The sequence below is a fragment of the Saccostrea echinata genome, unplaced genomic scaffold (assembly GCF_033153115.1).
Source record: "Saccostrea echinata isolate AGI-Se365-2 ecotype Australia unplaced genomic scaffold, CSIRO_AGI_Sech_v1 ptg000047l, whole genome shotgun sequence".
Classification (NCBI taxonomy): domain Eukaryota; kingdom Metazoa; phylum Mollusca; class Bivalvia; order Ostreida; family Ostreidae; genus Saccostrea; species Saccostrea echinata.
In genome coordinates, this window is record NW_026889796.1 from 9,917,598 (window position 1) to 9,933,764 (window position 16,167).

The window sequence follows — 16,167 nt, forward strand, 5'->3', positions numbered from 1 at the left end:
TTACCCACCTTCCCCAAACTTCACCTTTCGATAGTGTAAAAGAAAAAGTTTTATTACTAATGCCATTGTTGGGGCTCTCACAATAGTTTGTACTGTTGCCTGTTTACCCACAATTCAGATAAATTTTATCTGCATTATGTAATTAAGGCCAATTCAACTTAATTAGTAGATTATCATCCAGGGTCACCAAAAAGTACGGGGCGGGTGGGAGGATTTTGTTTTTTATTTATCAGTTTTTTTGTGTCCGATTTTGACAGTAAATCTCGCCGTCTGAATGTCAGGTTGGGGTGGCCTGTTGTCAATATTTCCGCTCACGAAATCATTGAAGAAATTGATGATTGTTTTTTCATCACTAAAATTTGTAGCATACCAACCCCTTCTTTCGTTCACGCCTGTCAAAACACGAGAAATAATAAAAACCATTTCTCTTTCTGAACGTGCGGGTCTTGATGTTTCTAAACCGGAAATACTTTTGAAATATAAATACCAGAATCGAACACGAAAAATTTCCGGAAAACATCTTGCAAAAATAAAAAAAAAAAATTGGGGCGGGCCAATTTCTGAGGGGCGGGCGGGGATGATAATCTATCAATTAAGTTGAATTGGCCTAATCAAATAAAGCTACCCACTGGTGACGACTCGGGTCCTTTTATGAAAACCTGATGCTGTCAACCCAGGTATCTCAAAATTAAACCTGATGGTGTCAACCCAGGTTCCATTCATTAAAACCCGATGGTGTCAACCCTGGTACCCTTACTCACAACCTGATGGTGTCAACCCAGGTTTCTATGGTTACAGTATAATAATTTCCTGATGGTGTCAACCCAGGTTGTTGTTTTTTATATGTGAGTATCCCCCGAGAAGGCCAAAGATAAGTTGTATATAACAAGATGAATGATAGATTTTTAGCTTGTTGAATGATTGTGAATATTGAAGTTTCATGTTTATGCTCAATAAATGTTAAAATTTAAAATTGCTCTTAGTATATGTATAAAATCAGTATAATGTCAAAGTATCAGCATATAATGATAAAACAGCAGCATAATATGAATGTTATCCACATGACAGTTGGGGCGTTACATTGTTTGCTGCTTTTGGTTTCTTGTTTTGTCTTTTTCGCAGTTAGCTGGGAAGTAAACCAAATGATGATACTGGCCGTGGATTTTCCTGATTTTCCATACGGCAGCCCTTTGGTAGAGTGAGGAAATAGCCAGCTGTGACAGTGGCCTTAATGGTGAAATCGCCATCTTCAGTTTAACCATTTTTTGAGTTTGTTGGGTGATGATGAATTGATATATATGATTTTGAAATATTGATATGTGTAATGTTGACTTTAAAAAAATGATATTTGAGTAAATATAAAGCAAAATTATTTTTTTAACATAAAATATCAAGCGGATCTAGGTATAAAGATATTTGTGTTGAATTGTGTCCGTGCGGACCATAGCAGATGCAGGTCAACCCAGAGTGCTACTCTTCAAGTTAGGGAGGGCACAACATGATGTTGAGGGTATGCCAGTTTGCCGGTGTAAAGACGAATAATGACCCCATAGAAAAATCTGCATACCCCACGTGAAGAAAAATGACCCCCGTAGAATAATGACCCCTTGTGGATTATAGCGGATTCAAGTTGAAATTTTTAGGGGCGAGGAGAGCATTGTTTTTCGATGGTGGAAAATCACTGTTTTTCCTAACAGAAAAAAAGCAATACTAGTTTTATTATATCATTAAACGATTAAATTGATACAAACTGATTAAGCAGACATCTCAAGTTTCTTGTTTACGTTTGCTAAAGTCCTAGCCAAACACAATGAAAGAATCGGAGTTAACATAAGCATAACCAGTATTAATTTTGCATTTGAAATTTAGTTTTGGTGCAATGTAGAAAAAATAAATGTCAGGGAACTTTTAGTATCAGAGGATTTGAATTTTTAAAAAGGCTAGTTTTAGGTTATATTTTGGATTTTTCAGTTGTAATACTTTGTGAATATGTCATAGAAAAATATTTTATTTTAAAAAAAAGTCAAAGAACCCTTGGGGTAAGGAACACTGGGGGGGGGGGGGAGGGAGGGACGTCCCCTAGCACCTGTGTACATAAAGGCATTTTGTTTATAATCTTAATTCTGGTCTATACATTTTTTAAAAAAAAAATGTTTTGTTGTAAAGTTAACAACAGAAAGTATATGTATACGGAAAACATGCTGATAATTTAAAAGATTGTGATGATAAGTTTAAGATGTAAAGCAATATAACTCTCGATAACTCTCAGGTTCTGTTTGTGTGTACAAATTAATACCTGTCCATTTTGTAAATGATCTGCCATCCATCCCGATTACTAGTATTCAACATGTATGTTTCATATTTACAATACCAAGCAACATATGAAGGAATTTCACTTGCTCCAGCCAAAAACGACCATCGGCAGTCCATTTCCCAATAAGCATTCATTTCTTAGTACAGTGTATGCGTTATATATTATATACTAGCCTCAGGATAAGGGAAATGGAAGGAGAATATGTATGCGGATAACAATGATACCACTTTCCATGAATTGCATCTGAAAATACACAATGTGTTATATTTTAATCCAAGAATACATAAAATGACATGGAAATATTACATTAATAGGAAAGTATATTGAAAGTAAACCTTATGATCTCCATTTTCAACTGATGTTGGACAAAATATTTCCTGGATTAATACAGAGAAATTCAATTATTCTGCCTGCAACAAAACTGGTTCTGTGTTGTGATAATTTTAAAATTGTAATGCAACTCTAACCTGACCAAGTCCGGGCCTCAGTGCCATAAAACTTAGATTAACTCAATTTTGATCTCAGTCTCACTTTTCTACTATTAATTCCTTTCGTAAAAGTGAGACTGAGATCAAAAGTGAGCTCGTCTAAGTTTTATCGCCCTGGAGCCAGACCTGATCTGTAAACTGATAACTATAAAAAGGAAAAACTCCAATGCAAAAGCAATTTTTGAAGGGAAAAAAAACACAACTGTAAATAGTGGTAAGGGTAACCACTAAAGAACCGAGAAAACATTTATCCTTTGGTGAAAAACTATTTTCGGGAACAGAAACTGTGCAACCACGCGTAAAAGGTTAGCACTGCATGAAAATCATTACATCCGGTAAGACTAATTTTAAAACCTGACAACAAAACCGGAAAATTCCGGACTCCTGAAAACTCGAACTCTTGATATCTCGAACTTTTTCCTCGGTGCCGTGGAATTCGAGGTATCGAGAGTTACCTGTACATGTATATATATATATATATATATATATATATATATATATATATATATATATATATATATATAAAATTTTCCTGTATCTCATATACCATTGTATGAATAAAGAGTAATAAACAATCAACAATCAACCCTTTAATTTCGTTATAGAAAGTAACCATTTACACTATTGATATTTTTCAGCATCTCAATATTCTTTAATTGAACTATTGCTCTTGTTTGAAAAATTGTTCCAATCATGTCTCAATCTCAAAAACTAATAATCTTTTTAAATATGTGACTTGAATAAAATTTCTTGATTCGATACGCAAGAGCATGCTCTACGTATGTACAATTTCTAAAACGAGGTAAATTATTGACAAATAAGTTGATGAAACAAGAATATCAGCTGTCTCGTTTAAAGTCATCATTTCGTAAGTTCTATGGTCGATACAATGACCTTGTCAGCAAATACAATTTATCATTGAGTCAAATGCTGACTGACGTTTTTCACACTAATTGTTAGGCCATTATTTACACACTGAATTGTCGACGGATTTTTCCGTTATTTCACGATCATGACAAGGAGCATACGGCGGGTGTGACCGGTCGGCAGGGGATGCTCACTCCTCCATGGCACCTGATCCCACCTCTGATGTTTGGAGGTCCGTGTTTGCTCTGCTCCTATTTTGTATTGATTAATGGACTTTTGAGCTTGAATACTGTTCGTTATCTCCATATATTTCATTATAAAAGATATCTTACATTGAATCAAAGTTCTTGAAATTCTTCTGTAGACGTTATTTATTTCTGAAAGCAATTATTCCAGCATTATTTTCAGCTACTCAATTAAATTATTGAATTAAATTAATTCAAAACATTTATTGTACGTAATACTTGATGCGCAAACTAACCATAAGGATATGACACGCCTGATCATAATTTTCCTCTCAGCTTTGAAATACATGTACATTATAAATACCCTCGAAGAAATAATTGTGGTAATTTATTTTCATTCATTTTAGTAAGAAGGTTCAATCTTAAAGATGGAAGATAACAAATAATAAAAATTCCTCAATGTTTGTCGCCAAATTTAATTTTAAGTGACCATCTAATTAAATCAAGTTGTATTCTCAACTATTTCATTTTCAAATAAATTATGATAATTGGGCAAAGGTACATTTTTAATAAAAACTATAAATTAACTATATGTGTATAATGTAGTTTCTAAACGCGAAATAAGATGATTCTTTTTATCATTTACATGAAATCTCATCACGGTAGCTCAGTCGGAAGAGCGCTCGCTCCGTGATCGGAAGGTCGTGAGTTCGAATATCGGCCGCGACCGACATTAGTCAATAAAAAATAGGTAGGAACTGTTCCTTTGCAATGCAATGTTCAGCAATTAAACTGATCCAACACGAATGACATGACCAAACAACCCCTCCCGAATATTTATAATGGTTGTTTATGTCTCATAATAACAATACATATTAGTAGGTAAAGGTTTGAAAAAAAATGTTTCTCAATTTATTTTTCCGTGGAAATTAAATTAGATCAAATCTTTACATGTTCAAAATACTAACTAAAATCAGCAAAGCTACATTATGATTATTTCAAGGATGTGAGTATTTCAACGATATTTCAAGGACATCTGTTTTGCTGCATTCTTTCTACTAAGTCTATAGGGAGCTGTTGCAATGAAGGAATGTTTTTTCTTTAAAATAAATTAAAGATATGAAAGGGACTACAAGACAATTATATTTCTAATCGGAACAGTTGCAATATTTGTCACATTTTGTTCAATATAGGATTGACTATATAAATTATTTTGTTCATTGAGAAATGAATCTAAAAAACGAATCGCACACTTTATGAAAGCCGAAGGCTTTCATAAAAAAGTGTGCGATTCGTTTTTTAGACTCATTTCTCAATGAACAAAATAATTTATATAGTCAATGCTTATAATTCAATTTCAGTGAAAAACATGTTTCTTTTCATGTACATACTCATTATTTAGCTAACTCAAAAAATTGTGCACGGAATTTACATGCCGACAGGTGCGTAGAAATATATCGATTGGAAAATTACACGATTCTTGGGAGCGGATCTAAAAGCCTGTAGTACACAAGGCGGATATAATTTTCTTTTAAATGTCATAAAAATAAAGAATTCCCCGTTATGTTTTATTGTCTTTATAATGATTTACTAAGTTATCGATTACGTGAGTTATGAAAATCTGCACGTGCAATTTTTAAAAGCGATTACACATAAACATGATAAAGCATGCAGAAACTTGCTTTATTGTCAGTAAGCAAACGGTCAACGGTAACACGTCGAGTGGAGTGCAGTGGAATATTAGAAAGAGATATCTTCAGGTTAAAAAAATCTAGAAATAAACTTGCTTGTCGATACACCTTAAAATACACGTACAACTTGTGACAATTACCATGGTTAATACCCTGTATAAGTTTGATGTGCAGACGAATTTCTTGAGAATGTGATAATAACACTCACATCAGGAAAACTTAGTCTAAGGTCCTTCTTATCATTTAATTTTCATAACCTACATAACAAAATTTTTTCTAGTTTGGTTTTCAATTTGTACTAAATTCAATGTAAATTCTTTCTTTACAAATAAAAAACGTAAAACACGTGCTTCTTTACAGAGTTATATCCCTTGCCATCCCCGGCATTACCCATTGACAACAATTACCTCGCTTAATAAATTATTTGAATATTTTTCTTTTTTCTTCTCAACAAGAATTATTATTGTATGATTTAAAAATAGAAATATATGATTAAAATATTTCCTTTAAAGCACACGGAGAGAAACAAAAGATTTACAGAAGCTGAATTTAAATCATGAAAAGAACATTGTCGTACGTTTTAGAGACTATTAGTTTATAACACAGTCGGATTTCTGTTATTATTGGAATGACAAGCACAAACAACAGCTGTATCAAAATGAATTATGAAAAGTAGTTCGGTTACTAAAATTGACTTTACATTCATCGGAAAATGAACAGAAAAAATTCTCCATAAAAGTACATTAGTTCAAAGTGATGAAAGTAAGGAAAATTGAAAATTAATGTACACTTTCACTGTTGTGTGTATTCGTGGGATGATTTCGTGTGATTTTCTTCACCAGAGAACAGACTGTTATTAAATGTTTTGCACCGCCTTTATCTGTCTTTATAAATGAAACAGGCAACTATCGACACAAATTGTCACGAAACCAGTATATAATGTTACATTTTAATTGTGACAAAATAAAGTATATATAGTATATCTTCTTAGTAATGTAACATGTATATTTAAACAAGTAACATGGGCCTTGTTCTAAATATTTTCTATGTATGTTGTTTCTTTTTGTGCATTACAACCATTGTTTGCATTGAACCACATTCTCATCTGAAAGGTATTTTTAATATAGATATTTTATTGAAATTTATAAATCAAATACATGCATTATAAATAATAAGAAATTTGAGTGTGCGTTTTTTTTTAATTCGAGATCAACACACATGTAATACAGAATGCTTTTTTTTAATATCGGTGTATCTTCTATAATATTTTTGTGATTATTATCTCAGGAAATGTTGAGTCTCTACTGAAGTTAACTCCCTGGAACTGGAAGCACCTGAACACATCCGTCAAAGTGGATACTCCAGTCTCTGTGGACATTTCTCTTCTCTCTCACTATAGACTTACAGGGAAACACTTCAACAAGTATCAGAGTCAGTATACAAAGTTTTTTGTGAGACAGAAGGGAAAAAGCAATCTCTGTCTAGTGATTTGATATCCTATAAGTTTTTGGAAAAGTCTGTGAAAATTAATAAGATACTGATACTGGCACATATCATGATTTTATTCTTTGAATTTAAAAATTATCATCATTATGTATGCAATATAAAGAGAATAATTATACATACCTTCGGTCCTGGGCTGAATTTGGTGTCTCTGGCATATTGCAAATGCAAAAAACAACAACAACAAAACAAAAACAAAAAAAAAGTTTTTGTTACTAAGTGTGTAACAAATTATCTTCGAAATAGAATTTCCAATGCAAAAGGACTGTGCTTCTATTCTAAAATTCATACCCAACACAAAAGGAAAAGATGGCGTCTACACTATTAACCCGGATATGAAGACAAAAAAACTGGTGTACTGTGACATGACTACGGATGGTGGGGGTTGGACGGTAAGAAGTTTTATGATTTTTGGTATAATTAAATTTTTATAATTCATTTATTTAATTTAGGTATATTATATATTCTTTGGGTAAAGATGGTTTTTACTGTAGGTAATAGAGATTATATCGACCTTGAATTAAAATCCTTTTTGTGTATGTTTTTTGACAATTAATTTAGTACTTTTTTTAAATATACATGTAGGTTATTAATAGGCGGATTGACGGATCCGTAGATTTTTATAGATCCTGGGATTCGTACAAAGAAGGATTTGGAAATGTGGAGGGGGAATACTGGTTAGGTAAGACATAAATTGATTATCCATCATATGAATTATAAATTTATCCCCAAAAATAAAGTTTAGATAAATTTGAATATGTCTCCTAATAGATCCTTTAGTTACATGCATTTACCCATTTAAATCCAATTATGAACTAGCACAAAACGGATATTTAGGGGGAAAAAACTATTTATGCATGTATACCGAACTCAAACTGAGAAAAATGTGGTGGCTAATGGGTTTGGTTTATTTTTGCAATATGTCTTTAAAAATAAGTATTTATAATTTTTTTTTAAAAAAAATCTTCTTCTCAAGAACAGTTAAGCCATGATTAGTCATATTGATATGGAAGAATCCTCAGAAAGTTAAGATTCAAGTTTATTGAAATCATGACCCCCGGGGTAGGTTGGGGCAAAAATGGCGGCTTAAAGTTTGATATAAAAATATATAGGAAACATCTTCAAAAAATCTTCACCAAAGAACAGCAAAGCCATGATTGTTCATATTGATATGGAAGCATCCTCAGGTAGTGTAGATTTAAGTTTGTTCAAATCATGACCCTGGAGGGTAGGAAGGAGCCATAATGGAAGATTGCAGTTTTACCTAGGATTACATAGGAAAAATCCTAAAAGAATTGTCTTCTCAAGAATAGCAAAGCTATAATTAGTCATATTAATATAGAAGCTTCCTAAAGTAATGTACATGTATATTCAAGTTAAGCTTCTAAGCACATTCAACACGAGATTTTTTCCTCATAACCGTTAACAGACTTTCAAAAAGTGGTTTTCTATCCAAGTACCTTATTTGATTGTTTAATTCTTTTTTTCCATACAAACAAACATTTCTACACTCAGAAAATCATTAAAAAAAATTTACAACCTACACCTGTATTTTCATTTATCGTTTTACAAAAAGAAGGTTTTAATGATTATTGACTTTTTTGTTTTCTCATTTTCTCATCTTATCAAATTCTTGTGCATTGAAGAATTCATTCACAAATATGTAATGTATGGTTCAATTTTTTCTGAACATAGTTCTTGAAATAGAACCCAAATTCTAATTAATTCTGAGAACCTGATTCTACCTCTGCTCTGATATTTTAAGGTCCTTTCTGCTCAACTCTCAATTTCTATTGTTTTAATGGAATTTTGAGCTAGGTTACTATTTGCTGTCTTCAATTTCATTTCTCCTTTTAATAAGTATCAATAATCGATTTTGAAGAAAATTGTTAAATTTTTTGAAATTGTATAAAGCATACAATTGCACCAAATAGATATTTAGCCGAGTTTTTGAATTGCATCAATTTTTTGCATGTTATTTCATAATGGTTTGTCTGTGTGCTATTAGTGTCAATTTTCTTTTATAGGAAATGAAGACATTCACTTACTTACTAAAAGGAAACAACATGAACTGAGAGTGGACCTTCAAAAATTTTCAGGCGAAAAGGCTTTTGCAAAGTACTCAACCTTTTCTGTCGGAAGCGAGTCCCAAAAATTCAAATTGACAGCCAGTGGGTACAGTGGCACTGCAGGTGATTTATTAATAACAATAAGAACGAAAATCAATTATTCTTTCTAAATATGACAATGATTGTTGCCAACGTCGAATTTTATTCATGTAAATGGAAATGTATTGATAATGACAACCTACATAAGAGGAGTAAAATATATAATAGGCCTCGGTAAAACGTAAACATAAAATTGTTCTAAACAAGAGAAAAGTGGGACAAAAAATGTAAAAAATGAATGTATATTTCAGGAGATAGTTTAGCACATCATAATGGAAAACCATTCTCCACGAAGGATGCAGACAACGATTCTTATAAGACTTCCTGTGCTGTTAGAGGGAATGCTGGGTGGTGGTTTGGAAGCTGCGATGATAGCAATCTGAACGGACCTTATCTCAGATCTGCAGTCAAAACGGATCGGAGTATTAATTGGGACAAATTTGGAAAAGGTTTTTCCTTGAAGTATGCAAAAATGATGATCAGACCAAAAAATTAAAAAAAAAAAATAACAATAAAAGAAGACTAAACATGTTTCCCTTTGTGAATTTGTACAATTGTTTAACTTTAATTGATGTTTTGATCTTCATTTGGGACATCTGCATGATAAAATTTGGAACCATGATTTAAAAAACCAGGGATGTTATACATAGATGATATTCGATGTTTTCTTAGTTAGGTATGGAATTTTTTATGAATGGGATACTCAGCGGATTTAAAAAAAAATTACAAGTGCACTACAAATTATAGGAAGTCGTTTATTATTTTATTAATGTCCTTAGAAATGAAATATGCTGTACTGTCAAAAGGACCCTTATCAATGAAAAATATATATGAATTAATGAAATGATATTAGAATTTCAAATATACAAAAAGAAAAACAACAGTTGACGTCCTTTCAGGAATTTGGTATATTTTGATCAAAGTTTACATGTAGTTTTAGTAATTAATCGCCCGCGTGGCGCAGTGGTTAGAGCGTTTGCTCTAGAGTCGCGGCGTAAGGATTTGATCAGATGGGCCGTTAAAACCGAGGTCCCGAGTTGAAGTAGGTGCTGGCACGAAAAAAATCCCTCACTGCTCAAATAAAGTTCTCGCGAATAAAAGTGATTTACAGTAGTCTGCAGTTTGGTGAATTATTCCATTTATCAGAACAAGACAGAGGAAAAGATGTGGAGAACAAAGGATGCTTACGCATCCAGTGCTTTTTATCCTCTCTCTGATGTTTTTAAAAGTCTTCATCACATTCCCACCAAACTTTACTCTGTCCTTTTGAAACTTTTAAATAGTCTACTTGAAAAGGTCAAGAAAAGTCCATGTTTTGATTCCTCGACACCAGAATACAGGCTCGGATCTGTGGTTTTGGATATTGCAAATCATTGGCTTTTTAAACCGCCACGTTTTACAGATGAAAATGCAGCTTTAACAACTCGTTTTTTCCTCAAACTCCAATATGCCAACAGAGGAATTGACTCGGTTAATATAAGTAATATTCTTAATCACAAAAAGGTCCAATCTTGTATTCCTCCATATTTCAGGTTGAAGACTACACCGTGTATTTCCTACAAATATATATCGACTATTGCTTCCAACCTTTTTAATTACAAGAAAACTTTACAGAGCCTGGATATTGAGCATCTGATACATAATCCTCCTTCCTGTTCTTCACCCTACAACTATTCCCCTTACATTTTTGGACTTTCATATTTTGGAATATGATCGGGGAAAACCTGTAGAAATGTACAATAAATTTTCGGTATTTCGAATTTTATCCTGTGGGCAATTGGGGGTCAAAAACAAAGTTTTCTCCAAACAACCTGGTTCCCTGAACTCTTACATTTTTCATAGTAGCTTATGAATGGGGTTATCCTGTAGGTGAGCAATACGGTTTCGGAATTTCGAATGTCACCATGGGGCAATTGGGGACAAAAACGAAGTTCCCGATTTACTGCAAAAACTGACTGCCTGAACAAAACTTTTAAAAATTCTCAAAACATAATGGCATAATTTATTTTGATTATCTCAGTTTCAGGCCACTGATAACTACTATACAAATCAGTTGGATTTTTTGTTGTTGTAAAAATAATTACAACAGAATGTGTACGGAAAACTTGCTGATGCAGAAATCAAGAAAAAAAGGTGAAGATGAAGATATACGAACAGTGATCGATCTAAAATTTATCGAGATGATCGATAGTTCGAAAATATGGAGAAGTACTAGTAATTCTAGTAATACAGAAATTTGATTTTGGAAACCAGGGAACAGGGCGGTTCACAATCTTTTCTTACGAAAGGGACTAAGGCATCTGGTGTATCACTAGGAGGAGGAGTTCGAGGAGGAATAGGAGTTCGAGGAGGAATAGGAGGAGGTCGAGGAGGGGATAGGAGAAGGTCGAGGAAAAGGAGATAAAGGTCTAGGAAAAGTAATATTGGGAGCAATGGGAATGCAAAGCGAGTCTTTGTGCCTGGTAAAAATCAGAGGAGGAAATAAAGGTGGAAGCGGACGTGAAGTTGATGGTGGAAATGAAAGTGATGGAGGTTGAAGTGGTGGTAAGTTTTAAAGACAAAACCCAGATAAACTCAAAATGTTTACAGGTAAGATTAAATTGCCCCCCTGTAAAACTGTATGTTGCAAGAATGTGCTAAATACGTATCAGAAATTTGTAAATTAAATGTTAAAATTTGCGTAAATCAATTTGAAGTTCATGTTCAATCAATGAAAAAAATAAACTTTTCTTTTTTTCTTTTTTTTTTTTTTTAAAAAGTTTTACAGATCAGCACATAAAACATTGATTTTTAGTCGCTATTCATTTACTTCATTAAAAACAAATTAAAACATTCTTCTTAATTTGAACATCATTTACAAGTACATGTAATTCATTTGAAGATGTAATTTCTTAGCCTGCATTAAACTTTTGTTCGATCTTTGTTCTTTTCTAACTTTCTGTTTTCAAAGAAGGTGATGAAGGCCCTTGGTACGAAAGATGGGTCGAAATGTAAAAGGAGGCACCGGGAGTGTTGCAATATCAAGGCAATAATTACTATCTATTACGCATCGGGAGTAATGAAGCGCACTGGTACGTCAGACGTCATGCAGGATCTATCCTTAAAAAGTACAGGGATACACATCATCATCTGGAGTTCGTAGGGTCGGCGAATGAAAAGTTTGAAGATATGCCATAAAAACATGAATTTAATCCAGAACCAATAATTCAAAAGAGTAAAATGAAAAGAATCAGATAATCATGCAATTTTGAGTTTCTTCATATAAACATGTATATTAGAATTTCAAAGAAAAAAAAAATGAAAATTATATGCAAATCATTTCTGCATTTGGTATAAATAAAGAATAAATCGTAAATTATTAAACTATACAAATATGTTTGATACATGTGTTACTGTGTTTTTTAAAGGGGCACAGACAAAATTTGAAGTTTTTATCCCCAAAGAAGATGGGTGAACATATATGACGAGCGAAAAGCCTATAGTGTGACAAACATGAAGGTGAAAAATTAAAATTTGATTATATCAAAGATTTCCTTAATATTTCATTTAACATTAAAATATACTTAAGGTAAAATCTCTATAATTTTCAAAAAACTCACAAAGATTGAAATTATATTAGCTTATGAAATATTATACACACACCTAAGAGGACAAAGAGAGTCATTTTCTCACACTATAACACAATTTTTCGTTATTAGTGGGTCTTTGTCCATTTTCTTGAAAGTTAATCCTCAAAGTTTGCATAAAATTATACATTTTTTGGTTTCCAAAAACATGGAGCAAAGACCCACTATAGCTTAAAAATATACTTTTATGACATAGCTATAGCATTTGCATCTTTTCGAGAAATACTTGAAGTCCATAAAGTCAAAGGTCATATCACAAACATGATTTAAATGCCACTCTTCATCAGGACTTGTGTAGTCTAGTGGTTAGCGTGCTAGTCTCGAAAGAAAATGATACTTAGGATTTTTATTAGAGTTCGAACCCCAAGAACACCGCATTATTTTTTTAATAAAAGAATAAATTTTGCCGAGAAAATATTCCTCAGAAAAGTTTTGTTTATTATAATTTCATAAATTTCAATAATGAGAACTTTACTCTAAATACTAAATTCACAAATTGAAATGATTTTTATATATCTGAAGCTATAGGCTTTCTGCACGCTATGTTCACCCATCTCTTCTATTGGCATGATTTTTACGATTTATCTAAGCTGAAATAGTACTTTAGACTAATATATCATAAAAAGAGCTAAAAAAAATCTCTTTTCTAAATGGCAATGAACACCACACCATAACACGTTCCGTCTTGAGAGGAAACAAAAAAAAAGAAAGCATATCAAGACAAAATGTCTACATATTAGGCTAACGTTTGATTGTTCAAGACGTATTATAACATATTAGGTTTACCACGACTATAATGCTATTCTGAAAGTTTTTTGCACCCATGGCTGAAATGTTTATGATATATTTTTTTAACTCATGTAATTTGTCATATGTTTGTATATATCAAGTTTTTGTAACTACTTGATTATATTTTGTTCTTAAAGAGATATTGTATATTAGACATCATTTTTTACATTTAAATATTTAAATAACATTTTTAAGAACAGTTTTGATCGGGAAAGGTACCTTAGTAAATTTCCAAAAGATGTAAGAATTATGTTAATATAGATCTTGATATGAGGGCTTACCGATTATGCCCAGAGATTTCCTTCCAATTAAAAATGGTAGAAGGATAAATATAAACATACAAAAGAATTTTTCCTATTTGTGATGAAGTCTCTTTTGGTGATGAATTCCACTGTACAATGTAGTGGCCATTTCAGACATAACTTGAGAAAAATAATGTACATGTACTCTTGTTAACTCTCAAAAATTTGAGATTATATTAGGTTTACCACGACTAATTAAAAACATGTGTTTATTTATTCATAAGATAATTGCCTGTCTTAATTCTATTCTATTCTATTTTAAAACCATGCTTTACTCCTACTTGTATGGTATTTTGTATATGCATACAATAAAACAAGTCATTAATGTGATAAATGTATGAAAATTATATAAATGAAATCCAAGGGAGTTCAGTTACCGATATGTAGCCCTACTGTTTCAAAACTTAAGATCTGAGTTTAAAACACTGACTAAGTACAAAAATACATGTTATGTTATTCTAAATATATTATAAGTTCCAATAATTCAAGCAATACGTAACATATTAACCCAGACAAGCACTAGTAGTACAGACGGAATAAAAGTAATGTAATTTTAAAATTTTAAGGAATGTATACAATTGAAATCCATAGCAGCTCAACGCAGCCGAGAATACACGGATCCGAGTAACACAGAGTGAGTTATTCTTGTCCTCGAAGAAAGTGTGCTATACTTGACGGTGTTTTAGGTACATTGGAATGTTACGATTTGCTCTCTCTAGTGTTTCTTATATCAAGAATGGACATGCATAAAGGATAGATAATTGAAAAAAAAATACGCAAGTCTATCAAAAAATTTAAAATAGTCTTTGAAAAGGCGAGAATTTAAAACTATAAAAGTGTGGCACCATTTGGATTCGAACCCCGAGTTCAAAAAAGTACCACGGTGTGTATAGTCAGCGCTTATACCAATTGAGCTATTCTATGACATTAAAATGTATAAATGTGAAGCAGATTGTCAAAATCAGGTTTCCTTATTTTTTGTAGGTTTTTTTGTGAATTTCGACCCTAGGGCAGGAGTGCCCCTTAAATATTTTATCTTAAATTATTCGTTTCAACCCAACTTATCAAAATATCACAATTTTAGTTAGAGGCAGGCCTACCATGAAGGACTTTTAGCCATTGAAATTCATGCAAAAATCGACGCTTTATCGGACAAAATGCTGTTTTGACCAACTTTGGAGATTTATTCTAAAGTTGTAAATAATAAATTTTAGGTGTGAAATACAAATTTGAAAAATTTAGACATATGTACGGTTGAAAACAACTAATAAACAATGATTTTTAAATGTAACTTTTTTCGGGAAATTGTTCTCTCCTATATAGCAGGCCCGTAGGAAGCAATTTCACTTTGAGGGGGCACAACCATACATTTTCAGGTGGGGGCACTATCAACTAACAAAATTCCTTGGCAAGCAAAAAAAGGGGGGGGGGTCATCAGACGTTTTTATTGAGGGGGCACAAGCATATAGTACATGTAGCTATGTTTTTATCGTATTCTAAATATCGACAAAATTATTGCCCCTCCCCCCCCCCGTTTCCTTCGGCCATGCATAGGTCAATTGTTTTGAAACTGTGAAAATATCCTTCTGACCAGTCCCTAACGTTACTGTTGAGTCGCCCAAATGGCACAGATGTTAGAGAGTTTCATTCTACAGTCGCGGAGTAAGGAGTTGATTCTTAAATCGCAGGTTCGAATCCCAAAAGTGTGTCTTATTATTTGACGTGCCATATGACATAAGGAAAAAAAATAAAGAATTTATCTTTCGTGATTTTTTGTGATCTTTTCGGTCAATTAGATTAGACTGTATAAACCAAGGTCCCGTGTTGCAGTAGTTACATGTAGTGGCACGAATAAGATCCCTCACTGCTCAAAGGCCGCAAGACTGAACGCGTTAACCACTACGCTACGAAGTCTGCTTGCCTTGTTTGATGTCAGTGTTACTTAAATAAACGAGTTTGTTGACGCGTAATTTTTTTTTTCCAGAAATGTTCGATTTTCATATAGAATGGGTTCAGACTCCTTTTTTTTTGAAACATAAAATAGATTTTACATTTACTTTTCCGTCATATAAACGTTAATGAAGAATGGAGACTTGACCCATTCATATTCAAAAATCATTTTTTATGGTTCTCATTTTCCACTAATTGTGCTTTACTGCCGACTTTAAAAAGAAATTATCAATTAAAAAGTCATTCAATAAAATAACTGAATCAAATGTGTTGAAGATGACATT

The 16,167-nt window shown here is 32.5% G+C and overlaps 1 protein-coding gene across 1 annotated transcript; it reads left to right on the forward strand.

The window, feature by feature from the left end:
* Window positions 1-6,566: 6,566 nt before the first annotated feature.
* On the forward strand, window positions 6,567-9,712 carry LOC133202962 (ryncolin-1-like). Its single transcript, XM_061338814.1, has 6 exons — window positions 6,567-6,657; window positions 6,833-6,976; window positions 7,295-7,440; window positions 7,634-7,730; window positions 9,076-9,240; window positions 9,468-9,712. Exons 1-6 carry the CDS (start codon window positions 6,567-6,569, stop codon window positions 9,710-9,712), a joined length of 888 nt encoding a protein of 295 aa, XP_061194798.1.
* Window positions 9,713-16,167: the final 6,455 nt, after the last annotated feature.